Raw genomic sequence first — 25475 nt, forward strand, 5'->3', positions numbered from 1 at the left:
AAATTCTTATTTTATTGATATTCACTAATGTCCTATTTTCATTGCCATTGATTTATGCTCTTTATTATTTCCTTCCTTGTACTTATTTTGTTCTTCCTTTTCTATTTTCTTGAGGTAGAAACTTAATTGATTTGAGACCTTGTCTCATTTCAAATGTAAACATTTAATGCTATAAATTTCCCTTTCAGCACTGCTTTAGCAGCATCTCACATGTTTTCATACATTGTACTTCCTTTTCTTTTAGGTCTGTTTTTTTTCTTTGAAAACTTCTCCTTGTCCTATGAATGATGTCATAATGTGTAGCTTAAATTACATATTTAGACTTTTCCTGTTGCCTCTTATTGAAATATTTCAGTTTAATGCCTTTGTAGTCAAAGACCATACTCTATAGATTTTAAATGTGTTGAGGTTTTGTTTTATTGCCCAGAGAATGACCTGTCTTGGTGAATGTTCCATGGGTGCTTGAATAAAGTGTATTCTGCTGTTATTGGGTAGTGTGTTCTAAATTAGACCCTGTCGGTTGTTTTGTTCAGTTCTACGTTTTTGCTGATTTTCTGTCTGCTAGTTCTATCAGTTGCTGTGGGCAGGTAGGAGGGGAGTAGTGTTTGAAGTTTCCAACTTTAATTGTGGATTTGTCTTTCTCCTTTCATCACTATCAGTTTTTACTCTTGCATTGTATTTGTTTAGAAGTCAACTTTATTAGATGTTAAGTATAACTGTATAATTATTACAAGCATATGAAGAAAAGAATAGTCCTTTGTATTTACCCATAATTCTGCTCTTACTTCCTTTCTGATGCTTAAAAATTCTTTCACCTTTTTTTTTTTTTTGAAGAACTTTCTTTAGTCATTCTTTAAGGATGGGTTTAGCAACAAAGGTAACAAAGATCAATAACCTGTATAGCTTAAATATTTACTGATTCTTTACTGAAAGACATATGACTTCTCTAGGTTTTAAAGTCTTAAACTTAATAACAAGGGCATTGAATGTGATCATCAATATCCTTCTAATATCCCTAATTTCATTCAATGAAATTATATGACTTATTGCGTGAAGGTAAATTTGTTCCCTCAATGATCACATTTGACCTTAGACAATACAGACCTCAACACTGGAAAGTAAATCATTAACAAATACTTATCCACTTTATCATGCCAAGAATATCACATGAAGGTGAAAAATCAATTTCAGTCTGCTGACTGTGCTTCAGGTAATTAGATTTATGGAACTGGAGTTGAGGCTCCTACTGTGGGCTGGCAGGAGCCCATACTGTTTGCACCTGCCATGGAAGTCATCATGTACCATCACAATCTGGAGGCTGGAGCTTCCACAGACATGTTCCTGCCCTTGTGACTAAAGCAGCTCGGCTCATCCCGTAGCTTACAGAACAAGCGCTCTCCTCTAGAGCTTTCTAAGCTATTACTTCCAGAAGAATTATTCCCTAGTCATCATCTTTGGGGTGCTTGCTAGGTGAAGTGTGTGCATTGCTTCCTAAAATATGCTCTTCTAAATTTCGTCCAGGTAGGAGGGCAGAGAGATACATCACGTTGTTTTGTTTGTTTGTTTGACATTTGAGGATTCAAGGTTCATGTACACATATTTTTAAGACAGAAAAATATGTAGAAAATAAAGAACAACTATGAAAAATAGTCATGACAGCTATTTAAAGACAACAGGAACTCCTGTTTCATTAAAAACATTTTCAAAAGGCCCGGACAGTCAAACAATAGCTATTCTCCAGTGAGGTTCACAAACTGGGAACCCGCAACTCTTTAAGATGCCCAGATACAGCCCCCTGGTAACCGTTGCTTTGCACAGCATTGGCCCAGAAGTTTATTTTCGTTTTTGAATTTAATTGGTTGCCAACATTAAAAAAATTTAAGGGTTCACATAAGAATTTAAATTTCTGGACCCTCTTGAGAGTGAGTCACTGTTGGGTCCACATTTCCACGCAGCTGGGAGGCAGGTGAAATTCTCTTTGGGCATCACATATGCTTTCAAGTCCAAGTGGGAGTTGGCTTTCCCACAGGTTCCTTCTTGTCTTCATGTCAAACAACAGTTGCCATTTATCCTCAGTCTCATGCTACTGCTGCTTAGAGTAGAGGGGAAGATGGTAGAATATCTAGTATATATTTTCCAATCCAAAGTAGGAAAATGCAAGGAGGAATGTGTTTTATTAAGAGGGAGACATATATTTTTGTAGAGATGAAAAGTATTCCTACTAGAAAGTGCACAAGCTAAGGATGCCTATTGTCATACAACCTGAATGACCATTCTGAAATATACCTTTTCTCTGTCCTTCACTCATGGTACCCACTGTTGCTTCACGCATCTCTTCTTTATCAACAAACAAGTGGAGGCCACGATGATCTCATTTTCCCTACTTTTTAAATTTCATCTCAGACCAGGCAAGATGGCAGTAATGCCCAGGACTTGAAAACAGTGTCTCTTTGGTGTTATATTCCAGGTTAGCACTTCAATTTACTTTGGAGGAAGCTGGAAGTTCAGAACTGTTATATATCTACTACATTTCCATTGATTTCTATTCCAGAAACCACTGATACTTACTTAAAGTAGATCCCAAGGCAGCTTTTCCTTTTAGTTTCAGAGCAGTGATATTCTAATACTCTGCAGGCTGCTTGAATAGAGTTGTAAACAAATCTGGATCATCTCTCTCTCACACCAAGCCTCCCTATCATGTGGAGAGACTTCATGAAATAATGTAAGTAGAAACTGTTACAGGAGGCACAGCCAGCTTTCTTCTATCTTCACTTAGCATAGTATTTAGTAAAATAGCACATTGCCCATATTTAATATGTGTTTATTAAGACACTGAAATGAGTCTAGGAAGGTAATGGAGTTACTGCCTATGGAAATAATTCATTGTGTAAATATTCAACACATTACACTGGGGTATGGGATACAATAATAATTTCTGGCTATTTTGGTATTAAAAAGGAATGCTCAAAGTGTATCAAAATTAAATATAAATGTACCATTGTTACTCCCCTATAAACTTAAGTGAATCCCAAAGGTGATCTTCCAAAGCTAACAAACTATCTCATATTTCCAGTTGAGCTAAGGACAGTCATTTATCTCCTGTATTTTAATATTTATTGGTGTCTGATAAGGTTTTTAGATGTCAGGAACCTCTCTATATTTCTACACCATTTTCAGGCAACAGAGATTTGAGGAGAAGCTATTGATGTCTGACTTCCAAGTTTGTTACATGAGTACCTGCAACCCAAGAGATTCTCAATAAGGTGAACATTGAATGAGCACATTAGCACGTCCATATAGAGGTAAACATGTCTCCTCTCCCTCTTTGTCCAAGCAAAAATATCTTGTTTGTTTGTTTATTTCTCAATGTCAGAGATCATTTGGCTGTAACACAGAAACACATTCATGCAAAAGTCTTTCTTTTCTCCAAAGACTACATATTAGAAAAGGCTAGGCAGCTCAGACTAGAAGGCTGACACTTTCAAGTGTACCTGGTTAAAACTCAAAATTCCAAGTTACTTGTGTGTCTCTGCTGACACAATGCCAACATTACCGTAGTGATAACATATACAAAAGAGATCTGTAAAATTCAACTTTAGGATAGACATTTAAGGAATAAGTGAGAGAGACAGGAGGCCTTTAACTGTGAAAAGTATGTTCACTTTTTAAAAAGCTCTGACAGAATATTCTCTGCCCAGTGGGAGATGGCTAGACCTGGAACTACTCAGGGAGCTCCCCACAGGTATAAAGTACAACTTTTGGAGTATGAGTTTTGAGAAAAACAGATATAGTATCCTTCCCCTCCCAACTGTCGGCTGATGAACTGGTCTCTGTGGTGCCCAAACAAAGCAAGAATGACATTTTCATTTCTGGTTAAAGAGAAAGAGCACTCCTTTTTTTGTTTTGTTTTGTTTTGCCTGAATTTTGGAGGCCAGCTGAACCTGTGAGCTTTGTGAACAGTAGTATTCATGGTGATTTTGGTGATGTGTGGATGCAATCATGTAAGTAGAAATAAAACCGGATCATAAAGCAAAGCAGAATCCTCCATAGGATTAATATCACTGGGTAAAAAAAAAATCTTAAATAAGTTTACAAATTTTTTGTTAAATGCATCCATGTTTAAATGGAACTTAAGTCTTCCTAGGAAAAGACAAAGTCTCTTCATCTAAATTCTCACCAATTAAAGTCACAATGTTATAATAATATACACAGTGAATGGAGTTCAAAGATGCCCACAATGGTTAATACTTTATGAGAAAATCAATTAATGAGGAACAATAAGAATGAAATGCCAAGTTTTCATCGTGCAACAGGGAAGCAGTGTGTTTAGTGGAAGAGAAGAAGTTGCTAAATCAGACTCAGATTTGAATCAGTTGATAAGTTATTTACATTTTCAGCTTCAATTTCATCAGTAAAATAGGAATGATAACTACTATTTGTTGAGATTGTTATAAGAAAAAATATATAATTTATAATAATAAAAGCATAATATGCTAATTAGACCAGACAGCAGAACAACCTTCCAGACATCCTTTTGGATGAAGTTGCGGCAGCAGGGGCTGAGGCAGAGGCAGTTGGGGTAATCAGGCAGGTAGGCAGAGTGGTTAGGGGCGATGAGGTAGGCAGGTGAGTAGTTAGGGGAGATGAGGCAGGCAGGCAGAGTGGTTAGATCCAGCATCGGGTCTAAACCAGGAGTTGGACATCCCCTGAGGGGTCCAGGATTGCAAGAGGGTACATGCCGGGCTGAAGGACTCCCCTCCCTCACCCGCATGAATTTCATGCACCAGGCCTCTAGTATATTTATAAAATATAAAAGGATAGTGACATATAAATATAGAAACTCAAAACACAATTGATATCAATCCCCTGGTCTTTTTTCCTCCCCACACTTCTATGGACTTTTTGAAATTCAATTTTAAAAACTAGAAGAAAGAATGAGTGCATAGACATTAGCGTTGCTTCTAATAGAATTTTGGTGGCCTACTTGTATCACTGAGAATAGGGTATTTAATTGGAAGTGCAGACATGAAAATTAGGGGAAAATGATGTGCAAACAATACCTGATGTAATTATAAAAACTTTATTTCTCTCTTCCTTTCATTAAATCTTTATAAGCACCATGTCACGTACTGGCAAATCTAGAACGAAGATACCGGAATGCTTTACTCAATAACGAACTGCACGCTGATGATGATTCGTTACAGCCACGTGGAGCATGTGAGCAACACCACAGTTAGAAAGGTTCCCTGGTGAATCTTGTGACAATGCACAAGACGGGAATCCAGCTTTAATCTGTTCACACTTTCTATGGTCAGAACCCAAAGCTTGTGCATGTAAACATCAAAAGAAACACTTTATCACCTTGACAGTTTACAGTTTGCTAAAATGACACTGAAAGCATAAATGCTGCTATTGTTTTCTTGACCAGTGGTTGGCCATAGGCTGAAAAGATCAATTCCTTTAAAATTTAAGTGATGCTTAAAGGCTATGTTTACACTGTGCACGCTAACAGCAAGGCTTTTGAATGTGCTCAACTCTCATGTGTGATCACCAAACCATTATTTATTCACCTAATGAAATTGTGAAAAATTATACATTTTCAGCAAAATGTTTTCATCTGGTCCTATATTCAAAGACCCAATTGCCAAGGTGTTTTACATAAATTTAATTCGCAAGCATGTACACAAGAGAATCACTATAAAGAACATTGCTTCCTGGTTTATGAATAAAAAGTTTATCCTCTACTTACACTAAACCATACAAAAAATAATCTACAAAAATCATTTACCATCGACTTTCGTGAAAGAAAAAGCTTCAGGGGAAAAAATGATTGTGTGGTGGTAGTATTTTAGCCATCAAAAAAGGAATGTCAGTAACCAATAAATATAATGTGCTTTCTCCATATAGACATATTTACACTTGAGTCTTTGGCTTATGTTTTTTTTCTAAAAGAACTTTAAATGATCCAGCCATCATTGCACATTAAAAGAAAATAAGCCAGTTATATATATTTATATATTTATATAGAGATCTGCTACACTTGAAACATATAAAAAATGAATTTTACTATGAATTTGCACAGCTTTTCTTTTTTGTTCCTTTAAAGATTTAACATCTTTTATCTGAAAAAGGGAGGAAAACACCACGTGGAAAGTATTAATTCATGCAACACATGGTGGCTGCTCTACCAAAACCAGGAGAGAAAAGGCGCATGTTCACTGTACAAACACCGATACGTTCTCAGTTGAATTTGGTTCTTATTAAATATAGTTTATGTGGCACGAAATGTTGATGCTTTCATACAGTAATAGAAACTAATTGAGTCCTTTTTATTAAGATACACGACTTCATAAGAAAAATACTTTTACCTCTTGAATGTAAAAGTCTCCCACCCCCCACATTAAAATCTTTCTGCGCAGGTGTGACAGTACAGCAGCTGCTGGCTCAACAGATGAACAGGTTTCTGTTTGGATCCGGAAGTCTCACCCAACTAAGAGGATTCCAGGTACTCCAAAGCCACATCATAGCAGAAACGATACTGCTCCTGAAAGACGTTAAGAAAAAAAAGACTAGTAGTAAATAATAGTTACCAAATGAAAAATCAGCACACAATCTAGATTATTCAAGAATTACAAATTATTTTTTTCCATAGACAAGTTGAATATCTGGGAATACATATTTTGCATCTGAGTCTACTTGTTGTTTAAGGAAAAGAGACAATGTAAAAAATATGTTGTCTTTGCCATATATTTTTCTATTAAATTTTAAAAAACCTCCAGTTTTTTTAAAGCTGATGAAGACAGTAATACCTGATCATGATAGAAAAATTTTCCAATATAGAAATATAAAGAATCATAAAAATATTTTATATAATTCTATCACCAGTAAATAAAATTGTTACAGTACTGCCTTAGTTTTGCTTTAGTCCTTAGTTTTGCATGATTGAAATAATAATTACTTTAGAATAAATATAGTTGCATATATATATTTGAGGATATAATATATATAATATATGTAACTGATTTCAGAGAGGAAGGGTGAGGGAAATAGAGAAAGAAAAATGAATGATGAGAGAGAATCACTGATTGGCTGCCTCTTGTATGTCCCCCACTGGATATCAAGTCTGCAACCTGGGCATGTGCCCCCATGGGGAATGGAACCATGAACTCCTGGTTCATAGGTCAATGCTCAACCACTGAGCCATGCTTGCCTGGCGAGGATATAATCTTATATAATACTAGGAGCCCAGCGCACGACTCGAAATTGCGCAGCACCACCCACCCACCTGCAGCCCTGCCTTGACACCCAAACCTGTCCACACAGAGCTCCAGTGCGCCTGGCCCAGCCCCCAAACCCTCTGGCCTTCTCTGGCCACTTCAAGCCCTGCCCTCAGTCTCTCGAGTTGCCTCGGGCTGGTCCCACCTTCGCTGGCTGCCTCCCTGCTTCTGCCCATCTCTGGAGCAATGCAGCGGCTCTGCCCCGTCAGGGCGCAGGAGGAGAGCATGGAAGGCTCCTGCCTGTTGCGCTGTGCTCCTTCCCCTGGCCAGTGGGCCGCGGGGGACTCAGAGTGCAAACTGTGGGTGGTGAAGGACTAGTGAGGGGGGCGCTATGGGCTCTCACCCCCCCTCCCCAGCACGGGATGGTCCCGCCTCCTCTGGGCGCCTCCCCACTTCCACCCTGTCTCCGGAGCAACGCCCCAGCTAATATGCTAATGACCTGGTCATTACCATTACCGCGTATCAACCATTAGCATATTAGCATAGACTAGAGGCCTGGTGCACAAAATTCGTGCATTGGGGATTAAGGGGGAGGGCGTCCCTCAGCCCAGCCTGTGCCCTCTTGCAGTCCAGGACCCCTCGCTCTTTACCACCTGCCTGCTTGCTGCTCCTTAGTGCTGCCGCAAAGGCTCCTGCGACCACTGTTGCACTTGCCAGCGTTAGCCCAGCTTCTGGCTGAGCGGCGCTCCCCCTGTGGGAGTGCACTGTCCAGTCATTCCACCGTTTGGTCAATTGGCATATTAGCTTTTTATTATATAGGACTGCCTTTTGAGTAACATTATGTAACTTTCCCCCATGTTAATAGTGCATAAAAATCTAACAGATGGATTATTTGACTATTAAATTGCACATATTTGTTTCTTCTATTATAAATAATACTATAGTGAATACATGCAAATATTCTTTCCCTTACTTAAAGATATTTTCCTAAGCAGAAAAAAAAAAAGCCAGTCATTTCCAACTGCCACTTTACAATTCCAAATTCTTAATTTTTGTCAGTTTTTGGTTCATCAGAGTATTCACGTAAATTTTAAAAAATGGTTAGAGGTTCTTAACATTTTTTGAGCTTATTTATATCTGAAAATGTATATCTACTGCCTTTATATATTTAAGATAATTTTGTTAGCAATAACATTTTTGGAGTTTAAACTGCCTTTCCTCTAGGTCCATCTAGGTGTGGCTTCATTATTTATAATTTGAAAAAATTCAGAGACTGTATTACAAATTATGGCTTACAATATGTAACTCACTAAAAACTTTCCAATTCAATCCCAGTAGGTAAAATTCAGGCTGAATTGGGGAATAATGTAAAACATATTATTTCTAGCAAACTTCCAGGTGTCCCCAGCAATAAACTAGGGTAATAAAAACTTTACCCAAGAGGTCTTTATCAATCCTACCCTAATCATCAAGAAGAGGTGATTTAAATTAGCTCACCGAAGAACCAAAAAGTGCTTGAAGCAGTTGTGTCTTTTCAGTCAGTCTCTAACGATTTGTTTTACGCTCTAAATGTCCTTACCAAACGTGTCAGTACAAGTCAATAGCACATTTAACTCATAGTTAACCCCGATGAAACACAAATCAGAGCGTGGGCAGTTCTGCCAGGATTCACGGGACATGAATTAAAGGTAAATAGTAACCCTTTGGAGGTTTAAGAATGGCAGAGTTTAACCGTAGAATTTTTTTCTTAAGGCAATGGTGAAAAAATCAAAGTGAAATTTGGAGGTAAAAGTTGAATTCTGAGGCCAGAAGTGATGATTATTAAGAAGACTTGATCTGGGAGAGAGAGGCAGAGTTTACATCAAGAAATCTTCAGGCTGCAAGTAGTTTAAAGACATAACCACTACTCATCTGCTTTTTAAGATGGCTCAGAGTTCTACCTCAAAATGCTCTGAAATCCACCCCCCACTGACAACGCCCTAGTCAAAACCAACATCACCTTGTTTGGACAGCTGCAATAACTTTAGGGATGAAGTGGACTGAATGGGGTGGGAGGACTTGCAGAAGGGAGAAGTCTGTTATCTTTCTTGAAAGTGAAAGAGTATGCATGTAACTCTTCAGATTTTGTCTCAGAAGCCATGCCCTGCTTGTGTGAAGAATCCATGTGCAGGAAGTGGTGAAAATACTTAAGAGTTTATTGAATTGCTCATTTTAGTTATCTGATCATCTTGATAAATGTAGAGCAAGCAACGGTGATGCCTAGGTTTTTCTGGTTTACTTTTCTGTGAGCATAAACTACACAGCTGCTCCTGACTTCATACCACCATGCACATATGTGTAACCCACAGACATCTCTCTTTAGAAGAGAAATGTGCTAGAGAAGTTTAACTATCTTAGTTTCATATAGATACACTCCTACATACATATATCTATCTGCTCGTATTTTGTAAACTAATTTCTGCTTTTATGAACTCTGGCCAATTCAGGTAGCGTCATATGAACTACACTCTATAACTGGTAAAAGCTGAAAACTGTCAATGATGACAGCTAAAAACATGTATAACTTGGTTAGAAATGAAGATTATAAATAATGACTAAAATAAATTTCAGTTGTCCTTCAAAAACATTGGGTGACTAAATTGCTGAAGGAATTTACAAGTATATCCCTCAGATTAATTTTATTAGTTAACTCAATATGCTCCAAGAAATAAAAATAATAAGAATAAAGCCTAGATAGCAGGTTTGTTCTTATGATAGAACCATTTATCAAACTTTATTGCAGCAAATACTTATTGCCCATAACAGAAAAAGAAATTCTATACATTTTCAAATTTAGTGAAAATAGTTTTCTTCATCATTAGCAGTTTATGAGATATGTGATTAAGTGATCAGGGTAGACAAGGATGCTCAACAATTCATCAATTAGGCAGGAAAGTCCCCACTGACTCATTTACACATCTGATTCCCTGTGTGTGTAGGAAATCAAATCCCAAGTAGGTAAACAACTGACTGATGTCTACGCTCCCTTCACCTCCAGGACTCTGACTCACCGGGGCTTCCACCATGTTGGGCTTGCTGTTCCTTAGTGTCTTCACCGCATGGAACACATCGACAACGTTCTGCCGTTTCACCATTTCGACCACAATGCCTATAGCACAGAACATGCCACTTCGCCCGCCACCATTTCTAAGACCGAAGAAAGCAAAGGCATTTTAATCTGAGGTTTTGGGTGACGATAGGTGACTCAAAGATATATGTTTGGAAAAGAAAATATTATCTTTAACATTTTTTTCATTTGGGTCTTAATTTTGCTTCATATGTGTGTACGAATGGGTACAGGGCAGAGAAAAAGGACCCTTGAGGAAGATGATAGCTCAGTAGTTTGTGCTTTGAAATATGCTATAGGCATAAACTGCCACCCTAGATACGCTGAGATTTTGATAGATCTGCAAACGGTATAAATCAGGAGAAGTGGTTTAAAGGAGTATTCAAAATAGTTTAAATCACTATAATCAAGTTCTAAAAACATCATAAAATTAAAGTCAGTAGTTAATTATGGAATTGTGGTACAGAAATATCTATGGAGTTATGTAAGATGTGAGTTACGCAGCATGGAACACGTGGAGGCTAGTGAGGAAATGGGCACCGAGCTCCCTGGCCGGGCCAGCTGCGTACTCACAGGCAGTGAATGATTGTCCGGCCTTCCCCTTCCTCGCATTCCTCCTGCCATTTTTCCACCTGCAGGATCAGTTTCAAAAATGATCGTTTGGAGCCTGGCACTTCTCGATGAGAAGCCCACCCTAGATACTGAAACTGCTGCACCATCAGATACCCTTCCTGTGGCTGTGGAGAAAAAATAAAATACTGTTATGTAAGTAGGGGCTAGAAATTGTACTAAAAAGCAATAAGTTCATATCAGTTGACACCATGATATAAATGACATTTACATTGGAGTCTGTAAGTCCTAAATACGTACATGCCCATGCAGAAGCATTCTAAGTTACAGAAGCTAAAAACATGAGAATTATTCTTCATATAAGCTTCTCCCTCATACCTTTAATCCAACAATCTATAATAATAAAAACATAATATGCTAATTAGACTGGGTGTCCTTCCTTCCAGACAAAGGCATAGTGGGTGCGTGTGTGTGGCGGGGGGGAGGTGGGAGAGGGAGGAGGTGGCCACAGCAGAGGCAGTGGGCAGGGGCCGGGGCCATGGCCCTTGCACCAATTTTATGCATCGGGTCTCTAGTTAATTCCAATGTTTATACTTCTTAAATAACCTTCAAAGTTATCTCTTCTTTATCACCACTGACATCACTGCACTACCAATCACAGGCTATGATGAATAGCTCCTCCTGGATCTCCCTGAATGAACTGTGATCTCCTTCCAAAACATTCTTACTGCAGGCAACACGATTATTTTGCAACGCAAATTTGATCTTGTCATTTTTTTTTTTTTGCTTTAGTGGCTTCCAAATGATCTTATCATACAATTCAAATTACTGTCATGGCTTAAAAATCCTATGTAACCTGGCTCCACCATCTTTCTCAACCTTCTCTTCACTTGAATACACTATTCAAGTGCCAGACACATTAACCTTCTTTTAATTCATTTATTAAGTAATTTCTTGCTGTTGGGGCTTTGAACATACATTTGCGTGTGTCCTGAACATTTCCTTCTTGCTTGCCCTTCTCAATTCCAAATAGATCAGCTTGTCTTGGGTTTGCCAAGGACTTTTCAGATCTCTGCTCTAATACTCATGTGTACCACAAACCTCTCCATCCTGTGTAAACCCGCATAGTTGGTTATCCCACCCCAGAATTCTACTGATTCTTCAAATTTTGGCTTAAACACCACTGTCTCAAAGAATTCTCTGATCACCCAGCTATGTCAGGTCACGCAAACACTTTGTATTTCTGTACTCTATAAAATGAATCATATTTGTAAATAAATGATTACTTAAATTAGTTTTTTAATGTTTGTCTTCCCTGATAAAATATTAATTCTTTAAAGATAAGGAAACTTCTCCCTTTTCCCCCTAAACTCTGTACCATTCACACTTAGCAAAATAATTAAAAAAAAAGAGTATTGTTGAATGAATGAATCAAAACCTCAAATAAAAATTGTAAGTAAGAATATGGAATGCATGAGTAAGCCATAGCATATGGTATCAGATCTGAAGCTTCATCAGGCAAGGGCTCATGTATCTTTTGGTAGGATGAGAACCTACCTAGTACAATACTAACTTCTTTTGGTGCATACTAAGTATTTGATGAAGTGAATGACATTAAATAATGAGATAAAAAACAGAAAAAAATTCCTGCACTAATAAGGACCAGAACACCCAATACAGAGGAAAATAAACAAATAAATATGCTGACAAAAAGTGTAACACATTTCAATCCCTGTTCCTGGAATATTTTTCATATAAACAGTTCAATTAACAGACGAGTCTTACTTCCTTAGTTTAGCGGCTATGGTTTCTCAGCAAAAATATTACTAGAACCATAATGTAACAGATGTGCAGACATAATGAGACTTCATTTAAATTAACATCTAAGATATGCATGAATATTATGACAGAACTGAAGTCATCTTTTTCTCCACTAAAATGAGCAATAGAATCAGGTAAAATTTTATCCTCTATTGTTATATACATATAGACTTATTAACTAGAAAGGCATATAGCCATTTTGATATAAAAACACTTTATTATGACAATCCTAATCACACAATTAAATTAAGAGACATGCAGAGAGCTGCTGCTAAAGAGTAATTTTTAAAAACAGAGTAATTTCATAGAAGTTACTAATGTTTTCTTTTCAAATTCTGCTTATTTGATTACATAATCTAAACAGATTTTTTATTAATATTTCTTGTTTTTAATTGGCCTTTTAGCATAAAGCACATGAGGAGGACTCTTCAGGGTCACAGTTGTTACTTTGCTCTTGGAAAGGGCACAGCGATAGCACTGGTTCTATCTACCTATAGATCTGGACAGAGTAAATGTTGGGACATTTAGAAAGATGCAATTGTAAGTGGGAGGAGAATCAATGACATCTGTGAGTTACCCTTTCCTTCATGCCGGCTTCTCCCTTATACACAGGACTTGGAATAGTGACGTGGAACCCTTCTCTAATGGCTCATCCAACATAGCCTTTCCTTCCGAGGAGAGCTTCTTCTCTGTCATCACTATTATTATGTCATTATTTTCTTAACTGCATGGCTTTTCTGAGCTGGATGTCAATCCTAATCAAACCAGCAGTCAACCCAGCGGTACAGCCACATGTGCTGAGGAGCCAGGCAGACAATCAGACTCAAGCCAGTGCATCTGAATCTAGATTTTCAGGTGGTATACATTAGTCCAGGAGTTGACCAGAAAACTTAGCTTCCAGCATTTCTGCTTTCCTGCTTTTAGAGTGCCTTTTGCTCTAGTACTAAGGTAAAGATGATTGCTAGGCTTGGGACTGATTATGTAATGCTTATTAATTCTACTCATGTTGTGTGAGCGGAACTGTGCCCCATCATGGTTATGCTCTACCGATCTGGATCAGCTCAGTTAGAATGATTAAGCAATGACTTACTCTTGTTAGATTGCATATCCTAAAAATCCGGTTTATCACATCACAATCCATTGAACAAGACATACATTCCACTTGGACAGGGCCATAGCGCAGCATCCCTTCTTCTGGCCAGTACTGAGGGCAGCCCTAGATGATGAATGTTTTGAAAGAAAAAGAGTATGGTTTTTTTTTTTCTAACTAGTATGATATAAAGCATTTTATTACTATGTTATTAAGTTGTTTATAAATACACAAAAGCAATCCATAGCCATTGACCTGGGACAAGTCGACTTCATTTAACATCACAATAGAAGTACAGCCATAATCATATACTAATCTCCAGAAGTCCTTCACAGTGTTTGGCAGAGGGTATTGTGTGACGATGAAAGCAGCTGGTTGCCTGTAGCTCTGTGAAGAAACAGGGTAGATGGAGAAACATAAGGACTTAAAATGCACCATCAGTTGTACAAGCAGATTCAACAAACTTCAACATAGCACCAGTGAGATATAATAGCTTTACACGGAATGGAGCCAGACTGTAGTACAAGGCATGGAACATCAGATCTGAACCACTGGAAAGTACTGCAACTAGTAACTTGTCAATCTGATAGTAAAACTTTGATGTCTCAACAGCAAATCAAGTCAAATAATTTAATTTTTACTTTATTGAGAAAGGTAAATATAGGACAGAGAAAAGAAGAAACTAAAGAACTTCTTGAGATTAAGATCCTCCATGAGGTACTAATATCAGGCTGTTTCAGGCTTCCAAAGGTAATCCAAAAGCCTGATGGCAAAGTAGGCACAACATTCCCTGTAGTGTGTGTGTGCGTGCATGCGTGCGTGCACACACACACACACACACACACACACACACCTCTTTATCAATCATCTATATCAATTCTAATATAAGTAACAGTTTGGTTCTCCTCGACTCCAAATAAGAAAAACCACACATGCCTCAAACTCACGTGCTCTTACATTATAGGGATATTATGAGCACATTATGTACATCTTATGGATAATCTACTTCCCTTAGTTTTCTGGGTATTTTTAATGTATATCAATAAACACAAACATAGTTTTAAACATTTAAGTACCAAATCATACCAAGTACAAAAGAGCAAAACCAATGAACTTCTTTGCTCCACCTAAGAGGGAATGGGTCCTCATTTGCCAAGTGACCCTTCATTGGAACACAATACATTATCTCTTTCCAGAAAGAGGGGGTTGTAAAGGCAATGCACATCTGGCCTGGGCAATCTCTTGTTCTGCAGATTGATGTCCTACACTAAAACAGAAATATCTATTTCTCTGTAATAACTTAAACTAATGATTTGTAAAAAAATACCTAACAACCTAGATAGATTTTAATGCTGATAAAAACTGTCAGTGATCTACTAACTCATTTATATCATACTACTTTTTAAAGTCCTTAAAATGTCTTAACATGAGTGTAGAATTTGATCCTTGAACTTCATTGATCCTACCATCATTTGGGAAATGCTGCTAACCATGGTATTTTACTCTAGGAAGAATTGCAGGATAAATGTGAGTAGACAGTAATTCACCTGTCTGCTTCTAAATGACCTCAATACCTCACAAAATTCCACCTGTAGCCTCCTAAAAAAGTATGAAGTCTTATGAGAAAGGATGAGAAGAAAGGATGAGAAGAAAGTAGCTTTCCTTCCAATGAAATCCCTGCTCCATGGAAAGTAAGCTAAAGGATGCTGATAAAGATTTACTCTTTTTTTTTTTTTTTAAATCACAGGGGAGGGGAGATGGATAAGGAAGAGATGATATGGGAGAATGAAAATTTCTTATTTCTTTAATGGGTGTATAACACTAATTATGAGGATGGAGGGGGAAGGGAAGGAGGCAGTGTTGACCAACCTCTTCTTATAAGCCAAATCGAATCTTACTTTTCTGAAGCCCCAACTCTACTACTAAATCCACAGGGTAGTTTCTACTATGAAATATATTTGTTCAATAAAAGGAGATTAGGCAGAGAGTAGGGACAGATAGAGTACAAGGTTCAGTCCTCATATTAACTAGAAAACAACCTGGAAATCAAGAAAAATTTGACAGAGATGCCAAAGACAAAATTGAAAGGTATCAATATATTTCCTTCTTCCCTTTTTGACACATCATTTTTTCATTCCAAATCTAGACTCAGAAGCGAAAGGTCTTGAATGTTTTCTCTCTGTACTTAGTATATTTGCCTTTCCAGACAATTAGAAGGAGAAGTGAGAATCCAATGTGATTTCAGTGAAAATAATTAATGGCTAGGCAAAACTCTGATCATAGCACGGATGGGAACGTTCCACTTGAGCTTGCCTTTAGACTGGTCTGCTTTACAGCATTAAAAAAAGAACAGAGAAACTGGCTAAAAGACTAGTCTTGGAAGGAGAATGTGGATTTTTCTAAGTCCATAATCTGAAGCTAATTTTGAAAAACACAATAGAGTAACAACTTAGAAAGTTTCATTCTTAGTCACAAAGAAAAGACCTTTGACATCTAATTTCTGGTTGCTATGGTTCCAAAGGCTAAAAGGCAAAAACTAGAAATGTTTACAAAAGAAGGTGACAAACTGTTCAAAAGGATTCTGAACCTTGAGATCCTTCTTGCTTTTTCCAAGGTAACCAAAGCAAGGTGGCTAGGGACATAATTTAAAACTCTCTTTCCACGTTGATCTGTCTATGGGATGCTAACATGCTGAGCACCTGCTTTTCAATCTACAGTGTATGAAGATTGGTGGGGGACATGTCAGTTCTTTCATTATGATAGATGCATTAACCTGATATCTTCCCTAGTTACTTATAGCCTGTATTAACTCATGCCAATAAAACAAGTTAGTTCTAAATTATTGGACCATTAAATGTCAGATACAATTTTCCCAATTTAATAGAACATCAGAAAGCTAGAGCATTCTGTGATTTTTAAAATTCCTTCCTAACTGTACTTAAAATAGATAAGCATGATCTTTTCTGCAAATAATTAAAATAAAAAAAACTCACCTAAAGATATTTCCTGTTCAGCATATAATAATTGATAATCAAGATCCAAATTTACAATAACACCTCAAACTTACAATTCCTAAGAATCCCTATAGGGGAAATTCAAAATCATTCTCAAAAAATTTTGTATTGCAATGAAAGTTTCCAATTTTCCTTTACAGGCCATTTTAAGTTTCCTGAAAAGAAAACTAGCCAGTGTTCAATGCATTATGTAGCTTTTCACACTTTACACTAACAAAGAGAGCAGTCTCTTACATCCATAAGAGCAGCATTGATGTAGTTACTACTCTCCCCATCAATTGTAATTAGAAAAGGCAGACATCTGTCAGGTGGCAGCATGTCCATGAAACGGTTCTTGTCATGGTTCCTTGGCAGGCATGCTATGCTGCAGTCTTCGGCTTGTAGTCGAGGGGTGACTGAATTCAAGGTCTAAACAAAAGGGAGCCCAGGTTAAAAGACAGCAACCCATTTAAATAGCACAATACAGATTCATCAAGTATTTAGGAGGCCAAGTAGAAAATGAAGGATTTGCACAAGGTATATATGAACTGTACAATGTGCCTTTCCTTAAAAGGAAAAGGGAAACTAAACAACACAGCTACCTGCATAATGCATTGCCCAACCAAATATAATGCAATCAGAGTGTCCTATAATAATGATCCATCACCCAAGTTGGAAACTATCATTTCTAAGAACATGTGGCATGCCATATTTAAAGATAGACTGAGGTAAGCTGGCAAGAGCACTGGGTAAAGAATCAAAGTATTAAGATTCTAGAGGCACATCATAGTCACACACCTCCATGGATGTTTTAAGGGCAGTGTAAACATTTGGTGTGTTTTAGAAACAAATGTTCTGCACAAACTTTAGCTATTATTATTAATGTGTTTGGTCCCACATTTTGAGTGACACAGAAGGCCAAAATGCTTTAGACTGGAAAAATATAAAGATTGTAAATATATAAAAATCACCACTAAATTTGACTTTTATGATATCTTTTTCCCATACTCTCCTCTGAGTCTGAACTCATTTGCTTTTCATGATGCAGCAGATACAAGCTCATTAATATAAAAGTGACTGCACAATATGCATACTGAAAGAGAAAGGTATTATACTTAAAATCAGGTCAAAGGTTTTAAATTTGACTTGAAAGACCTCCCTTAGAAGAATTAATAATGCCCAGAACAAGTTGAAATAAGTTGCTCATAAAGGAGGACCTAGAAATAGCAAATACCTGGAATTCGTCTTTGAGATGTGAAGAATTAGTCTGGGAATCTATTCTAATCATATCAAAATATGCAGCTTTAAATTCACAGACAGGTATGGCAGTTTCTCCACATAAGCAGGCTTCTAAAATGGCATCATGAATAAAAATGTACTGTTCCTATTAAAAGAAAGAAAATGAAAATCTTCATATCATTTTAATAAAACTTATCTGTCATCAAAGATAGAGAATTCAGAGAACTTTCTCTACATGGAAATATGAACAAAAACACCAATATTAGTAAAAATACCAATCAGTATTAGCTTGATGAGCTACTATTGATTCTATGTAAAAAACATTGACACATTGTTTGAAAAATGTTGGAAGTGTAAAAAAGAAACCCACTAGAGGTAAACCAACAATCAACATACCTCTGTCTGGACCATATTGATACGACGAGATCTTAAGGCTTTGACACAGTTGTAGATGTCAACCACACCCTCTCTTTCAGCCATGTCCAGCATGATATCAATCACAATGTAACAGCCAGTTCGCCCAGCACCAGCACTGCAAAAAATTGAACAAATCTAAAGAATTGTAGGAGCATGTCTATGCAACCTTAAATAAAGATCCTTTCGGCTTTCAGATAGGTGGAATCAAAGTAATTCACAGAGCACAAGACATAATTTGTACATATTGTATAAACAATTATTAATGTACAAAAAAACTTCATGTAGAATATATAGTTTGGTGTAAACTGAAGATTGAAATAAGAGTTTCAAATTAGGCCGAAACCGGTTTGGCTCAGTGGATAGAGCGTCAGCCTGCGGACTGAAAGGTCCCAGGTTCGATTCCGGTCAAGGGCATGTACCTGGGTTGCGGGCACATCCCCAGTAGGAGATGTGCAGGAGGCGCTAATCGATGTTTCTCTCTCATCGTTGTTTCTAACTCTCTATCTCTCTCCCTTCCTCTCTGTAAAAAATCAATAAAATATATTAAAAAAAAAAGAGTTCCAAATTAGATGACATAACTTTGTGAATCAAATTATTTTTATAAATCATTATATTGAAAATAATGTACGTACTTTGTTCAAATTCCATAGCTCTCTTACGTAGTCTCCATGTTATGAAAACCAAATACATATAATTTCAAATTCATAGAACTGACCCAGAAGGATTCACACTTTAACATTTAACCCCAAGGTATATAATTTAATATTCATGTGAGTCTTCTAGCAAAATGCAAGACTGCTGGTTCTCTTAGTCAAACAGACTCTTGTAAATTCCAAGGCCAAGGAACATTAATTCCAAAGCTTTTCAATGAGAAATCTGAGAAGCCACAATGCAGGGTAAATGCTAATGGTGAGGGTGGGCAAAATGGTGCTTATTAATGGTAAGTAGACCAATAGTAGAAAGACTCTTTTGAATGGAAATCTGAAGGAAAATAAAAATGAATTGTTGCAGTACAATTCTTATCAGATCACTATAAGATAGTCACTACCTTAAGGTATTTAAATCAATACTTGAAATCATAATATACTGTTGATAATTTTGCCCCTTAGGATTGCTTCTCCAATTTTATATATAGAAGTCAATGGAGCAAACAAGATATATTGAGATTTTTTTTTTGAGGGGGAGGAATTCCCCTTGTAATCTGCTTCCTTTTCCATAAATTCAGAGATATCTGAGTTTAAGTAGAAAAATGACACTTATGTTTCAAGAGAGTATCTAAGAATCTTGGGGCACTTCTGAGGCAAATAAATGACAGGAAAATAAACCCCTATGATAAGTCAAAACAACCCTGAATTAAAAACCTTTAATTTCATTTTCTAAATGCATGGATAGACCATTAACATTATTTCTTTGTTGTCCAGATTTAGTCACTTCTCTTAAACTCACTGTTCCATAAGGAATTTAAGTAAAAGATATTGTGAACATCTCTATTCCCCCTTTTTCCCTCTTTTCTTTATCTCTCTCTTTTTTTCTTCTTTTGCCTACTGTCTCTCAATCACTGTTCCCAGGCTTTGAGACAGAAAAGTAATTGAAGAATACATCAGATTTCTTTAGGAGGACTGAATTAAGATTGTTTATTTTCCAGGGTACATAGTATCTGATACTTAGGGGCTGACTTTTATTTTATTCTCTGTGGGGTTTTCCCCCTTTTATTCATGACCATTTAAATTCTGAATAGGCTGGATTTTCAGAAAGAAAAATAATGCTTTAGTACAAATTATTGGGTAGCGTGGAGGAGATAATATGTGAGAATGGTGTGTAGCATTTAGAAAAAGCCTTTCAGATTCAGTATTCTTCTGTTCCCATCTCAAAATGAGGCCATGTAATTTGCTTTTAGTGCCACACAGTGCTTGTTTTAAGAGAAGTTTCTAATCAGAAGAAAGTCTGGATATAATGTTCACATTTTTCCAGCATATATTTCCTGGATTTCACTGATGTAGTTTTCAAGGCCCTCTGATGGATGTTTTTTTTTTAAAAAAATTCTTAAATAGCTGTGTTATAGCACAAATTCTTGCATTTTAGGCCATTTACTAACTTTGTATGTCTCAAATTTAGTTTTAAAAGCTGGGATTCTATTGGGAATTTACTAGGTTGGCAAGAAATCTCTATTTCAACCTGCCATTCTATACAATATGGGATTTGCAAAAGCAATAAAAGAACCCCCCAAACACAGATGTTGCTACTAAAAAGCAATTCCTACACTCATAATTGTGGACAGCACTATACAAATTAGGCTGACTGTATTTATTTCTTAAATTTCTATTTTATATCCTCCTTATGGCTTTTATTTCCTTGCTATTTTACCTTATCTGTAATACATGCAAGCGGGCACTTCGTAAGCATGCATTCGTTTTTGTACTTTAAGCCTTATCTCGATACTTTTACAAAAGCTGGCTGTACACAGTCCATCCCATTTGGACCATCACTCACCTGCAATGCACAACGATGGGGCCGGCACTGGGAGGGTTGGAGAACTTGACTCGCCGGATAAAGGAAAGCAGCCCTGTTGCATGGTAGGGCACTCCATGGTCAGGCCAGCCGGTGAAATGGAACTGCTTAACTTCACGAATCTCATTGTACCCCCTCTGTGCAAACATGGGAAGCAGTGTTTTCAGATGGCCCAAAATAAAGTCATAAAACACAGTCCTGAGTACTAGACCAGATAGACAATGAAAAAAAAAAAATGAAAAATGTACCAGGATCATGCTTTTTCTGAAAAAGGATGCTGGCCTGACACGGCCCAGGAGCTTACATTTATTGTCAGACAACTGCCAAAGAAAGAAAATTAGAAGTCTTGCTCAGTTTTATAAGTCTGGGTAAGTTTTATTTACTCTGACAGTTTGTTCCTTCCTGGGAATGACAACACATAAAATTAGGGGAAAAGGAAGAAATGGAAAAGCAAAAATGCTGCCCTATTGACCCAAAGCACTGAGTACTCAAGTAGTTTATAAAAGCAACTTTCTGGCTTCTCACACCTCACAAAGAGACTGTACTGCCTTGCTTATCCATGTTGAAAATGGTTTTGAAGCGTAGCATGTAGAGATTTTCCAGGACAGTGCTACTCTAGATTGGTTTATAAAAATATACAGACAGCTAAACTATGCTTTGGGCAGCCTATTTTTCTTAACTCTGTGAAATAATTCAGCACACAGGGTATTATTTATAGTAACAAAAATACAAAATGAAAGAGGTGACGCATCCACTGTTGGGCCTCCTATGGGGTTAATTTAAGAGAAGCCTTTAAGTGCACACTTCAAAGCTTTCCCTTCTTTTGTTAGAAGAAGCCTGTAGATTGTGGTAGCACCGGTTAGAACGCACAGATGCAGTGCTCCAGAATTTATTTTTCAGAACCCACATTTGTAGCAAAAAACCAAAAACTAAAAAACCCCCAAAAAAACCACCGTGACCTATACAATTCCAACTCTATTGTGAGCTTATCTGTGAAATCTCATCTCAGTTGTTCAGACAGAATAGGTAGAAAAATTGCATGAAATAAATGAAACCAATTAAGAAAGCTTATTTTTAGATTCTATCCTATGTGCACCAATATCACTCAAACCTTGGAAGTCGGTGGTCATGTCATATTATTCTTTTTAATTCCAATTCCTAATACAAGACCCTGCAGAAAGCAGGGCTCAACAAGTAATTATAATAGCAACAATAATAAACATCACCATGGAGGCATACAAATGGAAAACCTCTTTCATTACGCCTTTCAAAGTTAACTCTAGTGAGAAAGGTCATAAATTGTTCTAAGACCTGATTTTTGATATTGATTCACCTTCTCTACATTAACCCTCTTACTGGAGTTGCTACAAGGACCTTGCTCTTTTTAGTAAATTTTAATAACATTTTTTAATGTCTATTCAGTTTTTTATATTATTAAAATAAAAGCTAGAATTTATGGATAATTATCTTGAATTGGTCACCTAAATAAATGATTATTGATTCAATTTAAAAATATTATCTCTAGTTTTCTTGGTATAAAATAATTTCATTTAAAAATAATTTTGTTTCTTCTAATAGTAATACAGTTTATTCCTTTTGTCTTATATTATTTGATAGATGTTGAATACCAGTGAGAATGATTATCCATATCACATTCCTGATTATAACTGAAATTCCTTTAATTTTCACTTCTTAACACCCATGCTGCTATTGTTGAATCACCTTTATCATGTTTAGGGACTCTCTTTATTTTCCTAATATGAGTATTATTATAAATGTTTAAATCAAAATAAGTGCACTACAATGTTTATTGATAAAATCACATGATTTTGTTCCTTTAAAGCACTGACATAATGAAATATCCTACCACAGATGTAACATTTTTGTATTCTTAGAAAAAATCACGATGAATCATGTTATGATCTTTTCTTAATTTACTTCGGTATTCAAATTTTAAATATTTTGTTTTGAAGTTTTTTTTACCGTATATTCTTGAATGTAATTGATTTGCAATGTGTGTGCATGCACACTTGACAGAGGGAGAGAGATTGAGATAAAAAAAAAAAAAAACAGAGACCGAGAGAGAAGCGCTTCTTCTCTGGTTCTGTTATCACAGTTATGCAACTTTTAAAAATATAGCTGTTCTTCTCTAGCCTAAATAGTTTGATTAATATAGATAGGCATTAGCAATTCTCTAAAGATTAAAGAAACTTCAACTATGAAATCATAGTGCAATTTTAGTGGTAAATTTTAACAATCACTTTATTTTCTTCTATCATCTGTTCAGGTTTCTAACTCTTTTGGGGTCAAATTTAGGAAGTTACTATTTGCTAGAATATCACTGTATATGTTGTTCTGTATAATGCTACTTTTCATTTAATACTTCCCCTAATTATTTTTAATGTTGGTAAAATACGTATAAAGATCATTTGCAAACAAATGCTATTTGTAGATCATACATGTATAATAATGTAGCTATCTTTCTACTGGTGGACATTTATGGCCATCTATAATATTCCAAGACTATAAACAAAGTCATTACGATAGATTCCTTATGATAGATTCATGGAAGGAAAATTCCTGGTCAAAGGACACCAATATTTTAAAGCTCTGTAGATGTACAAAGGCATATATGCAACACTGGTATCTGCAGCAATGTAATTCATTACTTCTACATCCCATGTCATTGTCCTTACACTGGCCATGCTGCTTTAGTCTTTCTGATCCTATTAAAAATAAAAGTCAGATCATGTTACTCCTGGGCTCATAACCCTTCAATGGCGTCCAACCTTCTTTTAATACAAGCGAAATCCTAATGGCTCACAAGGTTTCACTTATTTGACTCTGTGATTTCTATGACTTCATCTCATATTTCTTTCTCATCTCTGAACATCCTTGACTCCTGGCTGGCTCTCATTGTGACAGTGATCTTCATGCCTCAGGGTCTATGAAATGAATCTTCCCTCCATCAGAAATATTCTTCCTTGGGTTAACCCGGGATATAGTAGTTAAATCCCTCCCTCCCTTCCTCCCTCCCTCCCCCCCTCCCTCCCTCCCTCCCTCATTTCACACAAGCCGTTATTTATATGTCATTTTCTCAATGAGTCCTTTACTCATCATCCTTCTCCTACCTCAGCAATATTCTCTACTTCCATTCCCAACATTATTTTTCTCTGTAGTACTTTTCATAATATAGGATGTATTTGAATATTTATTAATGTTTACTGCTTGTATCCCTTAACAGATTATAAGCTCCCACAAGAGCAGGGATTAATGTGTCCCCAGGTTTATAAACATGCCTTGCACACGGTATGCTCTCAAATAAGTAACTGTGAAATAAATGAATAAAATGAATGGATTTGTAGAATCAACAAAACATATCTTGACAGAAATTTTCAGAGAAAATTTAAGTTTCAGTATACATATTTTTTTTTAAAATAGAACTTTAGAGTACTTACCCTTTCCAGGGTGAAAGTCCTAACTACATATTCAGCAAGTGGTTCCATTTCTACACAAGTTACTTTGAAGTCCCCATAAACTTCAGTATCATCAGGCCAATACTTATAGCACTTAACCTAAATGACAAAAAGATGACATAGGTGAACCTGAATACCTAATACATGAACCAAGATCATTTAATTTCAGTGATTACTCTTCACCTAACAGTTAATATACAGCTTTAAAAAAATTAAAAATGAGACAAGAGTATTCCACATTAAATAGACTTTATGCAATCTCATAAAAATATACAAGCCTAATAATGCAATTAGATTTTAGTATATAATCAAAGCTTATTTTATTGCTAATGGAGAAATCCAATAATTTCTCAGCCATCAAAGGTTTGCTTAGGGGAGCACTAATTTGATATGCTATGCCTGTAATTTTTTAAGAAATCAAATGATAGTATATGTTATGTTTATTATGTTTTGCTATTCAAGTTATACTCATGTTTTATGACACACAAAAAAACACACACACCACAAAACATATATATATATTTTTCTTACCCGGCCAACCTCAACTAAATTTGTAACCATCACAATGCAGGCAGACTGTTCTTGCCAGATCATTCTCCAGAAATCATACACTGTTTCATGAACTGGGCCTATTAAAAAATTAGTTTGAATATTACGTTATCAGAGAAATTTTGTAATCAATAATAAATTTAGAAGAAAATGTCACTGAAAGTATTTAAAATTCCGTTCCCATCTACAATCATGCTACGGGCAAAAACACAGGCCTATGCAAGTTTGATTTTAGATTTACTTTCTATAATTTCCATGCAGAAGCTATCAATCGTTCCTAGGATATTGATATCCAAGTTACTTTAATGCAACTTCAAATACCTGCAAAAACAGGATTATGCCACTATCAACCAATCAGTGCATATGACCAATTACATATATGCACATCATTTATACACAGTGCATGTTTGTGGTTAATGAAGAAACTTCATACATAGAGTATCGTCTGCAAACTGTGAAAGCTCCTACTGGGCTCTACTCATTACCATG

The 25475-nt window shown here is 36.4% G+C and overlaps 1 protein-coding gene across 4 annotated transcripts in view; it reads right to left on the minus strand.

The window, feature by feature from the left end:
- Window positions 1-5064: 5064 nt before the first annotated feature.
- PTPRK (protein tyrosine phosphatase receptor type K) overlaps window positions 5065-25475 on the minus strand; it is a 478052-nt gene continuing 457641 nt past the window's right edge. For all 4 annotated transcript variants that reach the window (XM_059700287.1, XM_059700286.1, XM_059700289.1 and 1 more), the window contains 11 exons: window positions 24969-25066; window positions 24420-24536; window positions 20944-21098; window positions 18433-18568; window positions 18032-18181; window positions 17053-17226; window positions 14060-14191; window positions 13805-13930; window positions 10897-11060; window positions 10268-10403; window positions 5065-6544 (listed from right to left, as the gene is read on the minus strand). In XM_059700287.1, coding sequence (XP_059556270.1) covers window positions 6491-6544; window positions 10268-10403; window positions 10897-11060; window positions 13805-13930; window positions 14060-14191; window positions 17053-17226; window positions 18032-18181; window positions 18433-18568; window positions 20944-21098; window positions 24420-24536; window positions 24969-25066 — 1442 coding nt within the window. In that variant the 3' untranslated portion in view covers window positions 5065-6490. The remainder of the gene's footprint in view (window positions 6545-10267; window positions 10404-10896; window positions 11061-13804; window positions 13931-14059; window positions 14192-17052; window positions 17227-18031; window positions 18182-18432; window positions 18569-20943; window positions 21099-24419; window positions 24537-24968; window positions 25067-25475) is intronic.

The sequence above is a fragment of the Myotis daubentonii genome, chromosome 6, assembly GCF_963259705.1.
Source record: "Myotis daubentonii chromosome 6, mMyoDau2.1, whole genome shotgun sequence".
In the NCBI taxonomy this organism is placed as follows: Eukaryota; Metazoa; Chordata; class Mammalia; order Chiroptera; family Vespertilionidae; genus Myotis; species Myotis daubentonii.